At 47.3% G+C, this 23,306-nt stretch overlaps 1 protein-coding gene across 2 annotated transcripts in view; it reads right to left on the reverse strand.

Moving 5' to 3' along the window:
* The window catches only part of CUNH10orf90 (chromosome unknown C10orf90 homolog), a 215,615-nt gene that overhangs the window by 184,727 nt on the left and 7,582 nt on the right, over positions 1–23,306 (reverse strand). For both annotated transcript variants that reach the window (XM_034986012.1, XM_034985990.1), the window contains exon 2: positions 11,970–12,042. In XM_034986012.1, the coding sequence (XP_034841903.1) occupies positions 11,970–12,042 (73 nt within the window). The remainder of the gene's footprint in view (positions 1–11,969; positions 12,043–23,306) is intronic.

Consider the following 23,306-nt stretch of genomic DNA (forward strand, 5'->3'; position numbering starts at 1 on the left):
AGGTTGCTAGATGCATCGTTGGTAGATGGATGCTAGGTTGCTAGGTTACTAGATGCATCGTTGGTTGATGGATGCTAGATTGCTAGGTTGCTAGATGCATTGTTGGTAGACAGATGGCATTAAGAGTTCCAATTCCCTGCACCCTCCATAACCCACTTTTCAGAGGTGAGGTCTAGCTCTCACCTCCAGATTCTGAGTTTTGTCATTGCACTTGCTTTGGCCTGAAGACATGTTTCTGCACTTCTGTTTCTGCTCTTGCCCCCTGCCTCCACCTTGGGAGCATTCCCAAGCACCCTGCTTGACCACGTGGAGCCATCACCCCAGCTGACAGTCTCCACCACACAAGCAGGCTCAGGTGAGACCAAAGCCAAAGACAAGAACCAGGAGCCAAAATTACCAACCTGTGCTTTAAGAGCCGAAGAAATGTTTATGCTTCTATGAGCCCCTGAGTCTTGGAGACGATGTGTTTTTTGGCACTTCCGTGGCAATGGATGTCTGAATCTCCCTCCAGGTTCTCTGACAAATCGGCATTTCTGGAACTACATGGAGCTTTGTCTGACTCAGGACCTGCTGTCAACATCTGGATGTTGCCCCCACCACTGCCACCCACATGATAAAACCCTCCTGGGAAGACACAGCATCCCAGCTCTGCAGGCATTTTCCATCATCTCCCCAGTAATTGCCCAGAGACCCATGAGACCCATGAGGACCCATAAGGAATTTTGCTGATGGACAGGATATGTTATAGGAGAGAAGATGTAGGACCTTCTGCAAATTGCCAGGAGATTCCCTAGGGAAAGTATGGCAGTGTCTGCCTGAGATGAAGCAGAACACAGGGCAGGGAAGTCTGCACACACCTGCAAAGTGTTCAGAAGCACAGGCCGGGGTGTAGCCTGATCCATCCTCGGGGTGGCCTTCCAAGATGGCCGAGGACAGGGACAAAGTTGGCCACTGACTCCGATCTTGTCTCTGAGGGTGGGAACATTCTCTTCTGAACCAAACTGTAATTAATGCTCAGACACCCCGCGCTCAGAGACCGTGTTCCTCAATGCCATCACGTGGCACAGCTTTCTGGAAGCTTGAGGCCCCTGACCCCAGCCCTGCCTGTTTCCAGAGGTGTCCAGGAATGAGCTCGGCCCCCTAGACAGGCTGACAGTCTCCGTGTTTAATCACCACCAGAGACTGTCTCCTAAGTGCCATAAAAAGAACAAATCAAACCGAAGCACACGCAAGGCATAAGGGAAAAGCCACATTCAGAGCTGAGTAAGTAGCTGGAGTCCCGCCAGGGCCAGCATGAAGGATCTGAAAGAAACTATGAGCTGAGGGTCATTAAAGCAAAGCCATTTAATACCGGAAAGGGAAGGGAATTTTAAAAGCATGGTCCTATTATAGACTCTGCTACATCCCATCTTCCAGTTGAAACCCAGGGCACATTCCCACCCCTTCTCTCTTCGCAGGACCAGCCCTCCACCTGCAGAACCTGTCAGCTGCAGCTCAAAGGTCCCAAGATGAGCACAATCAGGAGAGCCCTAAACGAAGCAGGATTTAGGAACATGACGGCCAATCGATACAGATGCAGGGGAGGTCTCTAGGTGGAAATGGACTGCCCACGGTGATAATGCTTATTCCACGGGGCTCTGGGTTAACGATGGGAAGTCTCCACGTTCAAAGAGAAAGCAATCAATTTGTATTAAAATGCTCTGTTCACTCCCCGCTGACCCCCCCGTCCTGCGGAGGGTGGTTTTCAAATCCTGCTCCGCAGCGGGCAGCCCGGCTGGACCTGCAGAGCACCCCCCACCCCCGCAGGGGGACAGGGCCCCTGCAGCCAGGGCCCCTCTGCTCTGTCCCCTACCCAAACTGGCTTCCCACAAGGCTCCATTTTAAGAAAGAGTTCCATTTAAAAATAACTTGAGCAGCTTTAAGGAAACTCAGCCCTCTGTGGTCAAGGTAGTTTGGGAAGAACAGAAAGTTCTCCGCTGAAGCTCTTAAAATAAGATTCAGGAGCTCTCTCCTCAGCCCAGAGGTCAGGCGGCCACATTGTCAAATGCCAGCCGAGGGCGGAAATGTTCCAGAAGGTTTTATAAACATAAGGTCTCCTCCTGGGCCCACAGTAGGCACGTGACACGAAGCTGAGGCCCGTCCGGGAACACGAGCATCTGTGAACACAGAAGCCAGATCTTACTAGTCAAATCGCTCGAACACAGAAATGCTGTTTTTACCAGGAAACACGACGTCTTTGCACTCCCCTGGAAGCTGGAAAGGGGTGGTGGCCCTGATCTTCTTCTTCTAGCAGTTGCAACCTCTGACTGCGAGCTCCCTCTCAGCCAGGCCCGGTACCACCAGCCCTGAGGGGCGCTGGCCACCTGCACCCACACCCAGGAAGAGAGAAAGACCACTCGCAGGAGGGCAGGAGAGGAGGAAGCAAGTCGGGAGATACTTTGTTCAAAAGCAGACACTTTGCAAGAACAATCTTATGGCCAGCACCAGTATACCTACCAAGAGGTAAAACAGGCGATGGGGGCAGACGGTGTTGCTCTGTTCGGGAGGCACTTCACTCGGCATCCTCGCCCCCTGGGCTCAGCCACGGCACAGGCACCAGAGAAATTCTCCTCTCACGCAGCAAAGCCGGACGCTAACGTGACCATTATATTCCATAACACGATAAGCCTCAAAACTACGTTTAATTCCATGTGTCACTTTCGATTTGTGCTGCCTTTGTTTATACACTTTTTTCTTTAGATGGCCAGCTGGGCACAAAGCTACTCAAAAATATAACACCTCAGCTCTTAACCAAGTCTGTTCCCTCTACACCTATTGAGAGTATTTCACCAAAACACGCAGCACTCGGTGCAGCAGGGCCCACGGAGTTGGGGGCGAGGGTTGCCTTTATTTGCAGCCTCTCCCCAGTGACATCAAACTTTGGAAGGAGTGTGGGACTTTGGCAATTATTTGTAAATGTTCTTTTTCTCTCGGGGGCTCTGGACATACAACTAACAGTAAGGAAACAGAAACAGATGAGCCTCTTTAACTTAAAGCAGCTGAAAATCACACCAGTAATCATGTGTCAGGCCTGGGGCCCGGGGCTCTGGGCAGGTGATTCCACAAGGAGAGAGACTGGTGAAGTCTGAGGAAGGAGACTGAGAAGCCCGAGGTTGGAAGGGAGCATCGTACCAATTCAGAGAGGAGGAAGAAGACAGGGCAGAAAGGGACACACACAGTGTCCCAGGGTGTCCTCTTAAAGTCCTTCTGAAGTCAGCCCCAGTGATGTGCCTGCTTCCCCGTCCCCATGACTCTCCAGGTGCCACAGGGGACTTAGCTCCTTCCTGCACCCAACCGGCTCATTCTGCCAACAGTTCATGGCGCACCTAGCCTGGTAGGGGGCTGGCAAGCTAAATCCAAGCTCCTGCGCAGCTCATAGTCTGGATGGGGGAGCAGGTGTTTCCCAAGTACAAATCAACATAAATGATTGTCACAAGGGCAGCAAAGAAGAGGAAGGTGGACTCCAGGGGCCTGAAGTGGGATTGGTCTTGAGATCAGGGATGCTTCCCTAGGATATATGGGTGAGGCTCTGTAGTCAAGGTGACTTAGGGGGAAGGGAACAGGCAGCAAGGTTCAAGCAAAGAGATCAGCTTGTACAGGGGCCCCACAGCTGAGGCACATGGAGAACAGGGGTGGAAGAGAGAGAGAGGGAGGGAGAGGGAGAGAGGGAGCTCAGGGACTGGTACCCCCAGGGCCTCTCAGACCCTAGTAAGAATTGCCTTTATGAGCAACTGAAGGGCACGGAAGGATTTTAAAGGAGGGAACGGCAGGGCCCACACAGCTCATTCTGGCTGTAAGCAGAGACTAGACAGAGAAAGCCCAGATGATTGCAGCTGTCCAGGCCAACATGGCAGCAGGGATGGGTCTCAGAGACGACTAGGAGGTAAATCAGACGGACGTGGTCATGGATTGGACACGGGGTGTGGGAGAGGCAGAAAGACTCCTCGGTCTCCAGCTTGACCAGCCACATGGGTGGTGGCACCATTCCTGAGATGGGACAGCAACCTTAGCTTAGAGAGATATTAGGGTTTCATTGCTTCTTGTGCCCAACTTGAACCCAGTGTAGAACTTGGGTTTCTGCCTTGCTGGGGAACAAGTTCCTGGCTTGCACCTGATTCCTGTACCTGATGGTAGGATCTTAGGCACTCTGGGCAGGACCTATCCTGAGTCAGATCCAGCCACAGTTTCTCCCTCCATGTGGCCCCCACCCTACATTCCCAGGCACCAAGATGTACCTCCTCCATCTGAGGACACTGTGTCCTCTAGCTGCATGTCCCTGACACTGACCTCATGCCTGCTTGGTGTCCACACCTGGCTCTCACCATGCTCTCAGAAGCTGAGTCCAAGCTCTCTCTCTGTCCTCCTTGCCCCAGCAGGTGTGTTAACCCCCCCAGATCCCAGACCATGTCATTCTGCCCTGTCGTCCACACCTTTGCTCTCTCCATGCCAGGCCCTCACGGTGTAAGGCCTACAATTAAGACCCCATATTGTGTGCTGTTTTGACATCTGGTGCAACTAAGAAGGCTTCATCTGGCCAAGCTGCAAATTCCCCTTCCAGCCCTGCTCCCCCAGGGAAGACCCCCCAGCCAAATAACCCTCCTTATCACAGGGAGAGGAGCAGCTCCTGCTTGTCCCTGAGCCGTAGCTTCATTTCCCTTCCAACTCACGGAAATACTCAAACAATCCTATTACACCCTCCCACAGGAGGCAGCGGTCACCCCACCCCCTTGATAGTACAAAGCCTGAACTTGTTCACTTTGTTCTGGAATGCAAGCCTCGTGTGGCCCTGCAGGGGACGGGTGGTATGCTCCTCCCCAGGGCTAGGAGGTGTCTGTGACTCATTAACTGCCACTGATTCACTTGCCCTGTGTCAGGTATTGTGCCTGGCCACCCCCAGCACCCGGGGGCGGGAACCCCTCCGTGACCCACAGGATGAAGAAGAGGCAATTCAAAGAGTCCTCTGTAGAAGAGCTTTCTGCTGAATAACTCTTGGAGGTCAAGGAATGATAATCATGTTTATTTCTTTAAAACACAGCAAACCCCAAAAGACCCCCAGTGGTGGTTTTCACAAGGGATGCTTGTGACAGCTTCTTGGGCTTCACACCCATAGACCCTGATGCCGCAAGTCTGGCTGGATTCTGGAGACCTGTTTCTGTTTCAGGTTCCGTGGAGGACTCAGACGCCCTCTCCCACTCAGAAACTGTTGCTAGAGCAGAGCCCCTTGCCTTGCACTGCGATTTCAGTAAAATCTCGTCTCTGTGCTGGATAGCATGGGATTGCTGCTCAGCCATTGGACTCGGGCTTCTGAATGCCATTTCACCAACAGATGCTCCTTTCCAGCAAAAACAATGCTGGATGCCTGTCTCTTAGACCCGGTCCTTTGTTCAGGTCAAAATCCTGGTGCCCGAAGATGCTTTGCTCTGGCAGCCACGGTAATGGAGGAGGGCTCATATGCTCCCAGGAAGATGAATGGACATGATGGGTAGTTCTCCTCGCTCTCCTAAGCATAAGACACAGTGGCCCGCATGGACCCCTACCAGTACCTCACGTCTACTGCAGCAGCTGACTGCCACACTTCTAGATGAGCTCCTTTTGTTCCTCAGTACACAAGAGGCGATGACTAAGCTTCCATGCCTTGGAGAGGATGCAGTTATATGTGGCTGGATGCACGTCTTTCTGACACAGAGCTACACAGACTGGCAAATCTTCAGCTGAGCTCTTTGCTCAGTACCTTATTTTACCAATTATTTTTAAAATTAGATTATGTACCAGGTGATGGGGAAAGATACAGCTAGAGGCAGAAATTCGTATCGGGGGGGAGCGTTGCTTATTGCACTAGGTATAAGTGATCGCAACAAAACAGAGGGTCAAAACCCAGGCGGCCACTGGGCAGAATTCGGGAAGGGACAGGAGCATAATGGTTATCCATCAGAGAGCAAGCAGGGAACTGTCACATGCCCCTGTGACAAAGCGATTTGGTCTCTTTTCTTTCCAATAATGTTGTACACAAGTAGGCCTAACAGGCCCGAACGTGTCCCTTTCATCTTGTGCAGAAAGCAGGAATAAATGTTCTTTCTTCTCAGGTGGTCAGAAAAGTTATGCTGCCTTTTCCCACCTGGACCCCAGGCAGAGTAGGTACCAAGCAGACTCCAGAGGAGCCACTTGGGTGGGGGCCTCCATCCCCCTCAACAAAGGAAGCTGAGTAACAGGACAGAAAAGCACTTGTAAGAGTCTTAGAAAAACCCAAAGGCAGTTGCTTTCCCTGACAGGCTCTCAACTACTGTCACATGACCCAGTTCCCAGCCTGCTCTGTAGGCTTGCCTGGGAGAGTCAGGTAAGGTGTCTGGATGTAGAATTAGGCTCCACGTGATTCCTTCAGATAAACAATCCTGTGTAAGCCAGTGAAGAACTTCCATGCCCTGGTCCCTGACCTTGGGAACATAGAGCTGAGTGAGACAAGGTCCCTGCCCTCCAAGCCAACAGTCTTGAAGAGAAAAGTCTACAAGGGAAGAGACAAGTCTACAAGGGAAGCAAGGCAATCAATGCAGGATGGACTCTAATTGTGGGACAAACAAAGCCTGAAGCACCAAGGACGGGCTGGTTGCATCAGGGAATGCACTGGACAAAAGAATTTTCACACCCGAAATATATAGAAGGTGGTTTCGGGAGCATCCTCATGGGCAAGGAGAGTGATGGGCAAGCGTAGAGTCGGATGTGGAATGGCACCAAACACTTTGCCCTCCGAGGTCTGGTGTGATTTTTAAGCAGAGAAGTTGCATTGATTAAAGCTACTCTTATTCACTGTTCCATAGATGACTTCTCCTCACAGGCAGGAAGAGGGATCTGTGAGAACGAGCCAGATGGCAATACAGCCTGATCAAAATGGCTCCTGTATAAAGACGAATCCACATGTTTCTGCCTCAACAATTAGAGCCTGAATAAAAACATGGTTTTTCAGGGAAAACAGATAAATATGGTGGCCCTGCTGGACCTTGTTCATAGAGAAATTGCCATTACAGATTGCAGAAGAGAAACGGAATACAACTCACATCCATCTCGGTGGTTTTTAAGGGGTAACAGACCAATCCTTCCTTGAGGGATGGTCAAGGGTATGTGTTGCGTAGGGGCAGTTAACTTTTTGACTCAGTACTAATGAAACTGAAAAGTACGGTTACGAAGGTAGCAAATCACTGCTCTTATAAAAGCTGGAGTAGAGAAGCAATGACCCTCAAGTTTTAAGTGAAATATAATTACTTCATCCCACTCATCAATCAAAGACACATCCTTTAAAAACTGCCAGTTGTAAAGGTCGGGCTTAATTGATCAGGAGGGAGAAAATTTTATTCTGTCCCACCTTCCTTCCTAAGCCAAGTGAATTAGTAATTAAAAATTCCAGGTGTCCCTTCATCAATTACTTTTCCATACATTTCCCGTAACTGATGTCCCCAGAAACGGCTTAACTAAGCACGTGACCCTCCCCACCATTGCTAAATCCTCAGATTCAGCAGTCTTGTCTGCAGACAGGTAGCACAGTGATGGGGAAACAGTGAAAGGAATCTTTTTGTAACACACAGAATGGAAATTTCAAAGCGACTTCCTACCTTCCACTGACTTTGAAAACAGATGTGAGTTTGGGCAGAAACAGTTTCTCTCTTAGTGTTCGGATCCTATTAATCACTGTAAACTGAGGTTTCACACAGGCCAACTGGATGTCGAAGGTCTTGCCAACAGGGATGATTTTACCATAAAAAATCAGCTCCCTGCCCTTCCCAGTCTTGGAATTTCCAGTGACAGAGGCAGTGGATAGTTGCAGCGTGTAGGCGAAGGAAGCAAAAATGAAAATCCGGAGACGATGTTCATTTCTGATTTCGTGCATGAGCACTTGAACCCTGTTTGCACCAAATACGCCCCTGATCTCGCTTCTGCAACAGAGGCTTACCACCCACATTGCTGAGTTCTAGAGCAGCCAGCAGAGATGGGGCATCCTAAACCACTGTTATCTGAGAGCAAAGTAAGACCCGAGCAAGTGGAAAGACGTTTCTAAAGATAAAGAGCTAAGTGAGGACAAAGTCAAAAGCACTAAATACCCCACCTTAGAAAACAAAACCCTGACGCCAGGTTTGTGGTTCCCAGGACAGCGCTCTTCTTCCCCGTCCCCAGCTGCCACCCCCCCAGCCGCCACCCCACACGCATGGGCTCCTTAGGTTTTGCAGCCTCATCCTCTTGCCAGCCAGCTCATAGAGTTCCTTTTGCATTAATCTCAGCTGTTCTCATGGCTTCTCACACACCTTCTGTAAATGATGGTCATATTGAGATCTACAACCCTAACCTGTCTTCCGATCTCAACACCAAACTGCCGGATGCTTCCTGGACATCTAAGGCAGGTGGCCTCTCACAGGTAGAGGGTTCCAAGCCCACAAATTCAGGATACTCCCACTAGCGCCCCCCTACTCTGTGAATCTCCTGGACCCTGAATTCCCTACCCCACGAATGGCAGCACTGTCTGCCCAGAAACATCCTAAACTTCCCCTTTACTGCAAAAAATTCGGTCATCACCCAGTGCTCTAATGACTCCAACATGCCCACTCCTGCCCTAGACGAAACCCACATCATCTCCTGCCTGAAAGAGCACATGGAGGAGTCTTCCTAGAATGTGGATCAGGTCATGCATTCTAGCAACTCAATATTTACTGAGTCCTCTTTGCCTTCTCAATACAGATTAAAAACAAATAAATAACTTATTTTATTTTGGCTCAACACAATCCAAAGGGTTTCTAAAAGTTCCAGCTGTGGGAGCATGTCATGAGCTACCTTCAGAGGGTGAGCCCCCCGTCCGTGGGGCTGTATGTGTTCCGCCTACTCAAAGAGGCTTCCCCACTTTTGCCTGGGAATGAGTAGGGGCTTCAGACATCAGGGAGAAACTGGACAAAATGACCCTCTGGCCCCTCCCAAACGTGAGATTCTATGAGATGACATCTGCCTGGCCAGTGGACTCTTTCTGGAAGAATTGCCCTGCCAGGTACACACAGGATTAGATCCTCAGAAGCTACGTTTCTAGTATTTAACCTTGCTTCCTGACCTGAGATGAATGAATTAGGACAGGGCCTGAGAAGGTGACCTGACAGACACAAGTAGTGGACCTCAGCCATCGAACCCTGTTATGGTAGCTCTAGGCGAGGGCCCACACATTCTTGCTGCCAGAGCCCACAGAGTCCCCTTGGTTCCTGTGCTTTTTGCAACCTGATGGTGCAACTTTCCATGAAGTTCACTGGTTTCCTTACAATGGTTTCCCTTTTGTGTGTTTCTAGTCCTTGTGACACCGAGTTTGCTCTAAAACTCTGCTTTCTGGGTCCCCTAAGGCCACGGAGAGGACCGATAAAGGTTTCCCCCTTGTGCCGGGCCCTCCTCAGGACTGTGGGGCAGGGAGTCTCACTCCCAAACCAAACTCCTACTCCGCCCTGAGCCAGCAAACCAGACCAGAGAGAGCCCCCAGGGTACGGGTGGCTGCTCGGGCCAGTTTTCAGAGAACAGATGTGTCCCTGCACCCTCCTTGACCTAACATTAGTCAGGCTCCTCTGAGCCGTTGGTGGCCTGTCAAGCCCAGTTTTAGCAAAGAATCCTATTGAGGGCATATTTAGAGAGAATCCTGCTGAGCCAGTTAAAAGAGACTTTCCCCTACCCTTGACATCTAATCAAGTTTGTCCTGGTAATATTGTAGGCACTGAGTCTTCCATCACCGCTGCTTACAGATCCCGGGCTGCCCTGGCTGCCTTCAGAGTTGAGCTCAGTTCTCCACTGGGGTTTCCCTCCTCTACTGCGGTAGCTCCCAAGTCTTGCCATTTTAGACCAGTTAACAGTGTCATTTCTCTTGAACAGATGGGAATGACCTTGCAGGAAGACGCAGAGAGCCTGGATGGCCCCTCAGAGCATCGGCCAGCTGGGTAAGCATGGAGCCCACTTATGTCCTGACTCTGACAGAGACTCTCGTTGATCAACCCAGAGTCAGGCTTCTCTGAGAACTCGATGTGACAAGGCCTCACCCTTGGGTTCTATCCTTGGCCCATTTAGTCCAGTTTTAGAAAGAATCCTGCTTGTTCCATCTAGAAAAAATCCCCCACCCTTGATATCTGATCAAATTCCTCATCCCCCACCTGTCCAGCCAACTTAGCCAAAATCCCCCTTACCTCTTAGACATTTTCAATCCACTGACCCCCACCCTGCTCCTTGGTGGTGAATTCCTACTCTTCCTTATATTCAAAGTGGAGCCCAGACTCTTTCCTCCTCGAAGACCCCATGTAGGGGTCTCCCTGAATAAAATCTGCCTTACCCTTTTTACCCAGCCTTATGAATGCCTGCCTTCTAAGAGAATGCCCAAGGATTAATACAACCTCTAAAGTATCTTTCTATAATCAGAACTTAGAAAATACAGATTTAAAAAGAAAGGAGGGAACGGAAGGGGAGGGAAGGGAATGGAGGGGAGGGGAGGGGAGGGGAGGGGAGGGGAGGGAAGGGAAGGGAAGGGAGAGAGGGAGGGAGAAAGTCAGAATATCTGTATCTCCTCTCCTCCTTGCCCAGGCTTGCTTGGGCACATTCCCTGCAGCCTGGACCATTAACCTGTGGCCTCTGGACCAGCATGTGCTAGGTTTCTAAGTCATTAAGCGGCTAAGTACCTTGCGAGCAGGCATCCACTGCCGAAGTGCCTGATCAGGCCCATTTTGAGCTAAGCTCGTCCTAGGGAAAAGCAGACTGACATGCCCACATCGAGGTCACCAGGGCCAGACTGCGCTCACCGCTACCTCAAGTGCTCTGAGGAAAACATGGCATGCTTCTCAATGTCCCCAAACCCCGTGTGGGGTGTGGGTGGCCAGACCTGCTTCATGAGCCTGCCGTTCAAGCCACCCGAAGCACCTGCCCACGGATTCATGTTCTCACCACCAGCAATTTCCAGGCTAGGTTTTTAAAGGATCCAAACTAAATATCTGGCACTGTTAAAGAATAAGCTATAAACCATGCTTTGTGGCTCCAGAAAGGATTAACTAGGAAAGCTTCTTTCAAATAATATATTTGTCTTGGGTTGACTGTGTCCGTTATGGAGAGGAACTCAGGTCCCTGATACCTTTGATATGTGCAGGCGGTAAGGGGTAAGGCAGAGAGAAGTTATACACGTGTATAATCACACACACACACAAGCATACACACGTACACATACATATGTTTCATAGATACCAAGTCATCTGCCACGTTTACAAATTAAAATTAAGATGAGGATGAAAAATAAAATTTGCTACATGACAACATGCTTTTACATTTTGCTAGAGTCTCTGAATTGAAATACTGTATTAACCTCAGATTTTTTACAGTACCATCAGAAAATGGGACCTAAACCCATCTGATTCCTCTTCCGGATGGGCGAAAAACAAGCTTGTTTCCACACCACCTATGTTAACAAACTTAACAAAAGTTATGAACTGTAACCACCTCACTGGTGTTGGTGCAGTGCAGGGGCTGTGAATGAAGCTTCCCGACAAATAATTTATGAATGCACAGATACCATGCCTATCTTAATTAAATTGAGCCTGTTCTGTTGCGAGAATATTCCATATTTGACCCATTACTCATTCCTGGCGGAACCCTGCACCCCGCTGGCCTGAACCCCCGCAATCTGCAGTAATCTTGGGTCCTGAATGCACTACCTGAGGTAACCAATATTTCTTCTGCATTGTTTGCTTTTTCAGAGACTGCCAACCTAAAAGCCTAGGTGTTTAGAAATTCAAATCAGCTTCAAATCTTGTCAGAGCCTCTGAGCTATCATCTTGAGGTTGGGGGGAGATGAGTCTCCAAAGCACATTTCATTATTAATAAAAATAAAGGAGAGAGAGTAAATAAAGGCTTGACCAGGAATGTCACCCGGTCAGAGCCCAGCTCTTTACCTGTGTTTGAAAGACCTTCATTTCTTTCCCAAGCAGAATGATCTTTGGGGGACGAGAAGAGCCGACTGTGGATCTGGAAGATAAACAGAAACCTTCCCAGTTTTATAGTTTTATTTGCCAGATATATAATCTTCAATAATGTGTATTATTATTTTTAAGGAATCCAGAAACGTCTCTAGAATCTCTCCAATCTCCCAAGAAAGAACTACAGGTTTTAATGAAGACTTATTTCCATTTTCTCCTGGGTTAACTCTACAAATGAATAAAGGGTAGGCTTCTGATGATTTCAAAATGCACAAGGAGGAGGAGGGGAGGGAGAAAAAACCATAATCAGCTAACATGGATTTTGCTAGTAGAGCAAAGAACCACATCTAATATTTCTTCTCCATCCCATCACAATGCTGAATGGGTGTTGAGCTAAAATTGGACATTCAATAAATATTGATACATTGATTAACCACAAGCAATCAAATTTCAGGAATTAGCCTTCAAGCCCCAACGAAAATAAGATTAATATATACAGAAGTGTTCTGCTGTCTGCAAGTATGATTATGAGGCTGACTTTCTCCAGCAAAAGGCTAAGGTTTGTTTTGTATGTTTATTCTGAAAGCAGTTGGCTGTGGGTGAGACTTCTGGTTTGGATTTCTCAATTTATAATCAGACTCCAGAGCACCTCGTTCCACCCTGGGTCTGCCCCACGCCTGCCAACCCTCGCTTACCCCATGACTCTCCCCTAAAACTGAAGAGTAACTTTTCCAACCCTCTGCTGTAAGCTCAGCATGATTGGAAGGGGCAAAGCCAGCCTCCAATTCTAAACCTCAGTTAACTTCTTAGTCCCAGGCTGAGTTAAGTTTTACAATGGACAGTTCCCATGTTGGCCATTCTCATCCCCAGCATCTGGGCAACCAATCCAGGGACAGAGAAAAGTGGGTGGGACCCAGAGCAGGGCAGGGCTAATATGTGGGGAGTCATACACTGTTTTCTGCCACTCCCTGGGCTTCTCTGCTCTGGGCCCAACTCTGTCGTTGTCTATGAGCGACACAAACTAGGAATTCTTACAATGGACGTGGCATAGGGAATACTGGATAACACATGAAAAGTTTTCAGAAAGGAAATAAAAGTGCAACAACATTAGACGTCGGGATGAGAAATTATTTAAATCGCAAATTGAGCGGAAGAAGCAAGTTATCTCCCTTTTGCTTCAACACGACCAAGCAGGTGGATCTGGAACCTGTCTTGGGAGAAGGGGGAACAGATGTACAGAAGATGCCTCTGGCTGAGCAAAGAATTTAAGCTTCCCATTTCCTGGACTGTTGTCTCGTCTGGCTCTTTTAAGAAAGATATTTATGCCTATTTTTTAAAATAACGCTATCAAATTTAGCAAGTTAATTACCCTGGGACATGACAACACACAATTAATTTTTACCCAGCAAGTCCTGATGGACCACGCAGTCCTAGTCAAGAGCCCCAGCCCCACAGTGAAGTGACAAATACTGAAGTGCCCTGGTTTGGACTGAGGATTGTTCCTCTCTCTCTGGGGACCCAGCAACTGGCAGTGGATGGCAAGCTGACTAGGCCCCACAGCCCTCTGCATCTTCAAAGCCTGGAACCCTTTTGTACAGGCTCTCGGCACCACTGATCCAAGAATTCCCAATGACAGGGTGATTCAGGAATCTCTGTCATCAACCCAGGTCTCAATCCAATAGTGACATCCTGGGAAGACTTGGCTTTGACTGTCCTTTCTACTGGTTGCTCATTGTACTCCCTTCCTATAGAACAGCAACACTTTTTTGTCCTGAGGACAAAGTAACAAGAGCGCCCTGTGTGGTCTATATTAGGGAATCTCTGTGGCATCACCAGACACCTCTCTCTAGACCACACACTCTGTAAGAGTTTCCCTCAGCCCCTTGAATACAAATTCTCTCCCTGACCACATGGCCTTTGCACATGCTGTTTCAGCTGCAAAGCATGTTGTTTCCCTGGTCTTCTTCTGGATCTTGGCTCATGTGACCTGATCATGGGAGTATCTGCAGACACCCATCTCAAAACCAAGTTCCTGCTTTGTAAGATTTTAGAAACACTCCTTTCCTTCAGCACATTCACCTTGGACTGTAAAATCTACATGGATTCATGTGAATCTACAATTGATGTCTGCTTCTCCCCTAGATTCCAACTGCTCTGAGAATAAAATTATTTTGTCTTGCTTGCCAATGTATTCCTAGCTGCTAGTATGGGGCCAGACATATAGTAGGCTCTCAATAAATATTTATTGGGAAAAAAAAGGATGGAAGAATGAAAGAAAGAAAGGAAGGGAGGGAGGGAGGGAGGGAGGGGGAGAGAGAGAGAGAGAGAAAGAAAGAAAGAAAAAGAAAAAGAAAGAAAGAAAGAAAGAGAGAGAGAGAGAAAGGAAGGAAGGAAGGAAGGAAGGAAGGAAGGAAGGAAGGAAGGAAGGAAGGAAGGAAGGAAGGAAAGGCCTCTTCTCTAAGTTATGCACAGTGCCCTTTGGAATCTACCCTTCTGTCTTCTTGGAGGTCATGCCCCTCAAGGATCCTCGTTCTGTCCTCAGTCTTCAACTCTGCCTTCCTCATTTCTAACTATGTCCAAACCTTTCTTAAAAACAAAACCAGGGGCACCTGGGTGGTTCAGCCGGTTAATTGTCCGACTCTTGACGTCAGCTCAGGTCATGTCTCAGGGTTGTGAGATGGAACCCTGCATCGGACTCAGGGCTAGCCATGAAGCCTGCTTAAAATTCTCTCGTTCTCCCCCAACTCCCCCCTCTAAAAAACAACAAAACAAACCAAAAAAAACAAAACCTCCCTCCCACATACATTACCTTCCTCCCTTCGCCTTCTCACTCACAGCAAATCTTCTTGGAGGAGATGGCCACACTGTCTCTGTCCCATTTCCTCACCTCCCATCAGTCCTCAGTTTTCCACAATCTAGACCGAGCCGCTGTGATCTATGTCCCTGAAATGCTTCCCACCGTGCTCTCCAGCGGCCCCCTCGCTGCCCACTCCTGTGGCTGTGTCTACCCACAACACCTGTTGGTTACATTTCCTAAATGTCTCTCCATTCCATCTCCAACTCCCTCTATCCACCACCTTCATGGCGCCCCCGTCCTACTTACCCAGACCACCGCAACCTCCCCATTCTCAGCCCAGCGGCCTCCTGCCTCCACCTCATCACCAGCCATGTTTCCATAAAGCAAATCTGGTTATGTCCCTCCAAGCTCAAAATCCTTGGCTTTTCAACTCATTCAAAATACAGTTAAAGCTCTATTCACAAAGACATTTTTGCAGCATGGTTCATAATGGCAAAACATCGGAGGATTCTGAAATATCCAACACCAGGGAATAGCTCTGCAGGTCAGAGCACAAGTGTTAATGCATCCATTAACATTACAACAATGTTCAGGGTCTGAGCTGCAGTCCCCACAGCTACAGACCAAAGCAACATGTCATGGGCAGCCTTGAATGCTAGGCTAACCTGGGTATTCTTTCCTAGGTGACGGGGAAGTTTTGGTGATTTTTGAACAAGGAGAGTGAGTACTTAATGTTCAGTTAAAGTAAAGCAAGTGGAAGGAGACCAAATTGGAATCGAGGCAATCAAGAACAGAACATTCTGATTAGGATCAAGGACATTAAAAGAACCATGACACCTCGCAGTCATAGGGAATATTCCAGTTTGCAAAGTTCTTTTATACACATTACCTCCTTCTGACTCTCCAAAGTCCCTGAGAAGTGGCCAGAACATGTAGAGTTCTTATTTTATAAAGAAACAAAGGTCAAGGGAGTGTGAGAGACATCAGTGCCCATGGACAAGAAAACGGGGCTCTGGCACCTACACCAGCCCTCCTGTCCTCGGGCTGGCATTCTTTAGGCACCACCTCACCATCTGCTACCATATAGGGTCCAGCCTTACCAACACCACTACCAGCAGAAACTCTGTGGTCAAGCCTGACACGAGCTGGGACACTGATAACATTGACAACAAAATGATCGATGAATCCCATCAGGAGCCGGAAGCTGAGCACTAGAGAGATCTGAACATCGTGGGTATAATAATACTAGAACCATCCATTTACAGAAGACTCAACACTTTACAAAGCAACTCTCATATTCTCCCACTTGATCCTCCCAAGTTGTGCCATAATAGTTGGGTCCTAATGAGCAAATATACTATTGTTTTTGCTGTTTTTTGTTGTTTACCGACTCTCCCTTCAAGATATCTGAGTCCTCACTATGGATCCATAATCCCTTATCTGCAATTCTAAAATCCATAAAGCTCTGAAATCTGAGAGTTTTTCTTTCTCTCTGAGTTTGTAGGAAACTAATCTGACAGCCAAACATTACCTGAACTAACCTGAGGCTATTTATAATATTAATTCCATTTAGTGTGAATATTCATACATTTTATTGCAAAAACATCAATGAGCTTAATTACAGGATGCTACCTCAAATCCCACTAGAAATGTTGTGCAGTGTAACTTGCTGAAATAAAATCAAGAAATCATTGTTGAATCACATTTGGCCCCAAGAGTTCTGGATGGAGAATTGTGGATTAGTACAACAGACATTTAATAAACTTGCCAGTCCCTGAGTTCAGGTTTTCCATATCTAGCCCCTCATCCAGTTCCCACGAGATAGTGTCTCTGCATTTTATGGATATGAACACTGGAGCATGGAGACATTCAGTAATTTGCCTTAGGTCACAGAGCTACTAAATGCCAGAGCCAAGACCCTCTCCAACTAGAACACAATGTTCTCAACATTCCCCATATTAGCACATGTGTGTGCGTGTGCATACATCGTGTCCATGGGTGTGCATCGCATGCGTGCATGTGTGAGTGTGTAGGGGTGGTCAGGGCTTTGTAAAGCACTGAGCAAGTAAAACAGGGACCAGGTGAAGAAAAAGGGAAGAAGAGAGAAGAGCAAACAGTTGGATCTTCTCTTTAGGATGATGGGAGACACTGTTGGGATCCAAAAAAAAAATAAAGAGGGCCATTTCTTTTCAGCATCCAGTGTTGGAGATCCCACTAGAAGGCAGAGAGCACGTCACAGGGAGGGTTCCGGCATGGAGTGCCAATGGGTTAACGCAGCCTCTTGGGGGCTGGGATACACTCTCCGTGGCTAATCTGGATGCATGATTGATCTTTGCCAGCATTGCATGTTTGTATTCAATCTTCTGAATTCTCTTCTGCAACAATAATTAATGTCAGAGCAGCTTATGGATCAACAGTGTATTTTCTGGTTAATGCAACCCTTCACCTATAACTCAAAACTGAGATTTATCACTCTGCCATGATTCCCTCTTCATGCTTCATCTCTTCATGTTTACATCTGGTTTAGCTTTCTCTAATCTAAAATAAATCAGTATGAAAAGCATTAGATTTTTCATTTAGATTCTCAATTGCCTTTTATTATGGAGATAATATCCCTTATCTGATTGCAAATGGCGGGATTGTTCCCTTGTTAGGATCTAAGCAAAGATGCCCCCGTTTCTCCTTGCTTCTCCTTCACTTTTGTTGTCAAGGGTGGTGTCGGTGGGGTTCTGGTTTGAAAATAAGGCAAATCAGGATGTAAGGGGGATGCATGATTTCGATCATTCCTCCTCTTGTGAGACTCATGGAAACCAGCTTCCCCCGGCTGCCTAATGAGAAGTGGTCCACAGAGAGTTCACTCTCCGCTTTCCCACCAGGGTGACTTCAGCCCCTGTCTGTCTGCAGGTATAAATGAGAACAGCAATGACGAAGCACTTGGCTGGAGATTTCGCTGCAAACATCAGGCGTGGGGGGAAAATAATGCCATAATACGGGCACGTTAATTACCCAGTTACAAAGTCAAATTTAGCTGAACTATTTTGTATATCAAAGAGGTAGAGTTCCCCTGATTCCTTAAGTATTCCTTTCGGCATGTTCTATTATGTTTCCTATCATTTGCAACATTCTCTCCTTACTTGAAAATGTGAGCCCATGAGTCCAGAAGCTGAATCCATTTCTTGTACCAGGAATTGTTTACTGTTACTGACTACTCTCCCTGTACTTCCGAATCCACTGCCATGAAGCTACCCTGACTCTCGAACACCTCAGGAAGTTCTGAGGATTCGATTGCCCAGTCCACCCTACACCTCTTAACTCAATTGCTGCCATGTTTCTTCTTTCAGAAGAACAGAAACAAACAAAAAGGACTAGGGTATTTCCTGTTCTTTGGCTCCCCTGTTCACATGGAGCTCCTCCCCTGGGCCCCTGGGAGAAAGGCCTTACTCTCTCACACTGGTGGTTGCTGTTTGCAAGGTGGTTTTCACCTAGACCGGCAGAGAGCAATCTAAACGGGGCCCTTTCACGCCTTCTCGCAATTAGAGAAGGCGATGACTTTTACTTAGTGAGAAATAGCAGAATAGGGTCCTTAATGGCCAGAATAACATCCACAGAATAATATCCACAGCTACACGACAGAGTGCTTACACCGTGCCAGGCACCATACGAAATGCTTCATGGGCATTGTTATCTCCATGGCAACACTAGAAGGAAGGTACCATGATACTGCCATGCTAGAGATGAGGAAACGCCATTCTTAGAGTTCTTGCTGATGATGGCATATCGGTTAACAGGATGATAAACAGCTAAGCGTTACTGAGCTATTGCTATGAGCCAAACTCTGCCCCGAGCACTCTCCATACACTGCTTTGTTCAACCCCTGCAAATGCAAAGGATGAAGGGAGGGGACTACTATTAACTCCACTTTGTATAGGAAGCAACTGATCCTGGATAAGGTAAAAGTTCATGCAAAGTCAGAATTCAGAAAGGGGGCAGAGTTAGGATAAGAATCTACGAGTACCTGAATCAGGGCCCAAGCCCTCACCTCTCTGCTGCCCCAAGAGAACATGATCCATTTAATGAAGATGCAAAAAGTTGGGGCGCCTGGGTGGCTCCATTGTTAAGCATCTGCCTTTGGCTCAGGTCATGATCCCAGGGTCCTGGGATCGATCCCCACATCAGGCTCCCTGCTCAGTGGGAAGCCTGCTTCTCCCTTTCCCACTCCCCCTGCTTGTGTTCCCTCTCTCACTCTGTCAAAAAATAAATAAAAATCTTTAAAAAAAAAAAAAGATGCAAAAAGTTGTAATGGAAACTTACTAGAGTCACACACACACACACACAAAACTGCATACTGCATGATTTCAGTTACAGACATTCCAGACCTGGCAAAAGCTAAGTGGAAGAAAGCAGATCAGTGGCTGCTGGGGATGGAGCTGGCGGAGGGTATTGAGTATAAAGGGCACCAGAGAACTTTCTGGGTCGTGGCTATGCCCTACATCGTGATTCGGTGCCAGTTACATGACTGTATGCATTTGTCAACACAAAATGAACTGGACACTTATAAAATGTATGAATATTAATGTATGTAAATTGCACGTAAGGCTGCATTTTTTTAAATATATCATGAACAAGCTCCAATTTAGCTTAGAGTTTCCGTTCAACACAGAGTCAGAGAGAGAAGTAAGACAGGGCCCCTGACCTCAGAGATCTCATCATCCAGTGAAAGGATCGCCCTGTGCATTTGTAAGCACAAGTTAGCGCAGGACCAGCTTCACAGGCGCGAGACCCAGCGGTGCTCGGGAGCGTGTACTCGGAGGGGCCACACGCAGGGCTGAGGCCACCATCTTGAATTTCTTTCAATTGTGGTAAAACACACATAGCATAAAATTTAGCATTTTAAGTGCCTAATTCCGTAAAACCAAGGGCATTCATCATGTTGCGCGATCATCACTACTGCCTGTCTCCAGAACTTTCCCATCCCCACAAACTTCTGCTTCGTACCTTAAACACTCATCTCCCATTCTCCCCTCCGCACAGTGTACTTTCTGTCTCAGTGAATTTCACAACTCCAGGTACTTCGTGAAAGTGCAGTCCATCAACATCTGTCCTTTGGCGACTGGCTTCTCTCAGCATAACACGCTCCAGGTTCGCCCACGCGGTAGGTGGGGTTTCCTTTCGCTGTGTTAGTCATGTCCTCTGAAGCACACAAGGTTTTCATGCTGATGAAGTCCAATTCATCCATTTTTTTTTCTTCTGTAGCCAGTGCTCTGGTATCATCAGCTTGAATTTTAAAATAATTTTATCTTCGAACTTGTGTTTTGTACATGAAATCCCAGAAGACAGTGGAGTACACATGCGGCAGAAGACAGGTGCAAGGTGTGTGTTTGCTCCTTTCCTTGCTGCCCCAGTCACAGACGATGCCCAGGGGCCCCTGGCTCATAGGATCCTGGTGAGCCTACCATGCATGGACATTCAGCAAGATTCAAAGGGAATATAAGGTAAGCAAATTACATCTAGGACCAAGTAAGCCGAGTCCTGACAGCCCCAAGAGGCCACGCTCCCTGCTGGAAACAGACTTACTTCAAATGCAGAAAGTAGGCAGTGGAATTCTGAGAAACGCGAGTGACCAAGCAACCCTTTCTTACTCATGTTACGTCCCTGTGGTGGCCACCCGAGTATGCTGCAAATGACACCTCAGAAGGGGAGGGAGAGACGGGGCCCCCATAGCTCCCTTTTCTCTCAGCCCTTCCTCACCCAGCAAGAAACTGAAGGTACAGAGTGTTGGTCAAATAAGATTGTATCACAGAATGAAATAAAAGTTGGAGTTGATTTTTGCAGTGTTTCCATTGTTCTAGAGAGAATGAGATACGTACAGGCATGGATAGGATTAGCGCAATAAAAACTGTATCATTTCAGTGATTCCATATATGAGTTAAATGCTTTTATATTTGTGTTAAAATGGCATTATGCAGTATAAAGATGACCATTAAAATTCACGGTAATAATTTAAGATCTTAATTTTTCTTTACTTAAGCCAACACTAAAGAACACATTAAAAACCACCAGGACAAATCAAGAGAAGACAATGGAAGGAAGGAAAGAGACACACGCGAGTACCTTGAAAGACTATTTCTCCCTGTCGTTCTAACATGAGGACCACATGCTCATTTGGCACTTGGCCCCATGATTACATCATCAAAACTGAGAAAGTGGCCATTTATCATGGAAAGTCTTGATACTTTTGTTTTCCACGTGTCTGGAAGCTAGCACAGGGGCACAAATTTACGGAATTAGGCACTTAAAATGCTAAATTTTATGCTATGTATGTTTTACCACAATTAAAAGAAATTCAAGATGGCGGCCTGGAGATAGAACAAAGCTTCTTTCCTGAACATCACATCAACAGTGAGGAGCAAACAATGCACATTTGAGCGCATTGCATCTCCCCTATGCTCCTGGGCCCCTCTTTGCATATCCATCAGCCGAGACCCCACCCCTCTGGCACACACGGCCCAGCTCACCACCACCTGCAAAAGGTGTCCTCCGATTCTATGGAGCCAAGTGAAGCCGCTAACCTGGAACCAAGTGCCTAGAAACCAGCAGTGTCCAGAACGCATTAGTGAGGATTTGAGCACATGTGTAGCTAAAATAATGGGTTTTGTGAACTTTCTGTAACCAGAGGGCTGGATCGGAGGCATCTGAATCCCACCAGAGAGTAACTGTTTGGGGCTGACCTGCTCACTGCTGGCTGCAGGCTGCTTTGCTGGGAAGATGCTTCTTGTCTTCAATAGAAAATGGCAAGCAATTTGTTGTCTACTTTAAGAAAATAATTCCCCCATTTGTCTTCAGCCCTATTTGTTTCTCTGACAAATTATTCTTCTTAAATTGTGGATGTTTTCCAAGATACTTATTTTTGGAGCTGTCTTAAAGTCCTTTCTGGATGAAGAAGGGATATAAATTAGAAAACCCCAGAGAGAAAATTAAATAATTTCTCTATTTGGGATTTGATTAATGAAAAGGATAATGAAACAAGGGACCTCCACTTCGGACCTTCTCTTGGGTTTCCTAAAGCCAAGGGCTGTCTGTTGATCACCGCAAATGAGGGAATCTGTAGGGAGCCCGACATAAGCATTGAATCAGAGGCAGATCCCTTGGATGCACCAAGTCAGCAACCATCACCCATCTGGCCCCAGATTTTCATCTCAAACATACCTCATGCACTTCTGTTTATCCATCCATCCATCCACGGATGCATCCATTCACACATGTGCCCTACAATGTTCTTTTTTTTTTTTTTAATGTTTTATTTATTTATTCACGAGAGTCAGAGAGACAGAGAGGCAGAGGCAGAGGGAGAAGCAGGCTCCCCACCTAGCAGGGAGCCCCATGCGGGACTCGATCCCAGGACCCTGGGATCATGACCTGAGCCGAAGGCAGACGCCTAACCATCTGAGCCACCCAGTCACCCCCCTACAATGTTCTTGAAGGTGACCTGCTCCTGGGGGCACAGTGGTGAGCTAGAGGAGATTAAGGTCACCTTTCCTTATGGACTTCCTAGACAGAGGCCCCAACCTATGTGCCTACAATTCCAAGGCCTCCTTCTATTTCCTTTTCTGCACAGATACAAAAATTTAAAATATAGTGTAGGCAGAATGCTAAGACAGCCCCCAAGCTTCCCACCCCTTGGCGTACACGTCCCATACGTTCTCTCTCCTTTTAGTGTGAGCAGAGCCTGTGAGTACAATGGGCTCTCATTTCCACAATTAAGTTACATTATCTGGCAAAAGAGTTTTGCCTGTATAACTAAGGCTGCTAATCAGTTGGTATTGAGTTAATCAAAGGGAGATTATACCAGGGAGAGCTCGGTCTGGATATTAGATATTTTTAATTTTATATTATCGCTTGCTGAATTTTGTTGTAATCCTTTAAAGAGTGTTGAACATTGTTTTGGCAAGCAATTAAACTACTTGAGGGGGATTCTTTCAAGAATTGTTTCTAAGTTACAGGATGGATCTAGAGTAGCCTTTACTAGAGGGCTAGTTTAGCATCCTTCCAAGGCATGACCCTCCTAGAATCTCTACTGAATTTACCCTCTACTCAGTGAGGTCTTTCTACTCTGGTTGGTGAGGAACTTAAGTGATCCACAGCACTGAGTGAGCTCCCAGAATTGTTCATCTTACGGCTTCCCAGCAACCGTTCTTTCCTTGTCAGCTGTTCTTTGCCTGGCCTCATGGATTTTCACAGTACAGATGAATTTTTAGCCACAGCCAGCTTCCGAAACCCTTTCTCTGCCTGGCTCCCTCCTCTCAGGAACTGTGCCCTGCAAATGCCAGCTACAATTCTAGAGACCACTGGGTTCTACTTAGGTGTGGTCTTCCTGTGCCACTACCCAGGAGTTAACAATCCTTCTGCCTGCGATGTCTTCTCCTTCTCCACATGTGCCCATATCCCCACCCTCCCTGCTAGTCATGGAAAACTCCCAATCTTCCATGAAGAACGTGCCCAAACGTCTCCTTCCCTGT

Source organism: Mirounga leonina, unplaced genomic scaffold (genome assembly GCF_011800145.1).
Source record: "Mirounga leonina isolate KUSES-001 unplaced genomic scaffold, KU_Mleo_1.0 Mir_114, whole genome shotgun sequence".
NCBI classification, from domain to species: domain Eukaryota; kingdom Metazoa; phylum Chordata; class Mammalia; order Carnivora; family Phocidae; genus Mirounga; species Mirounga leonina.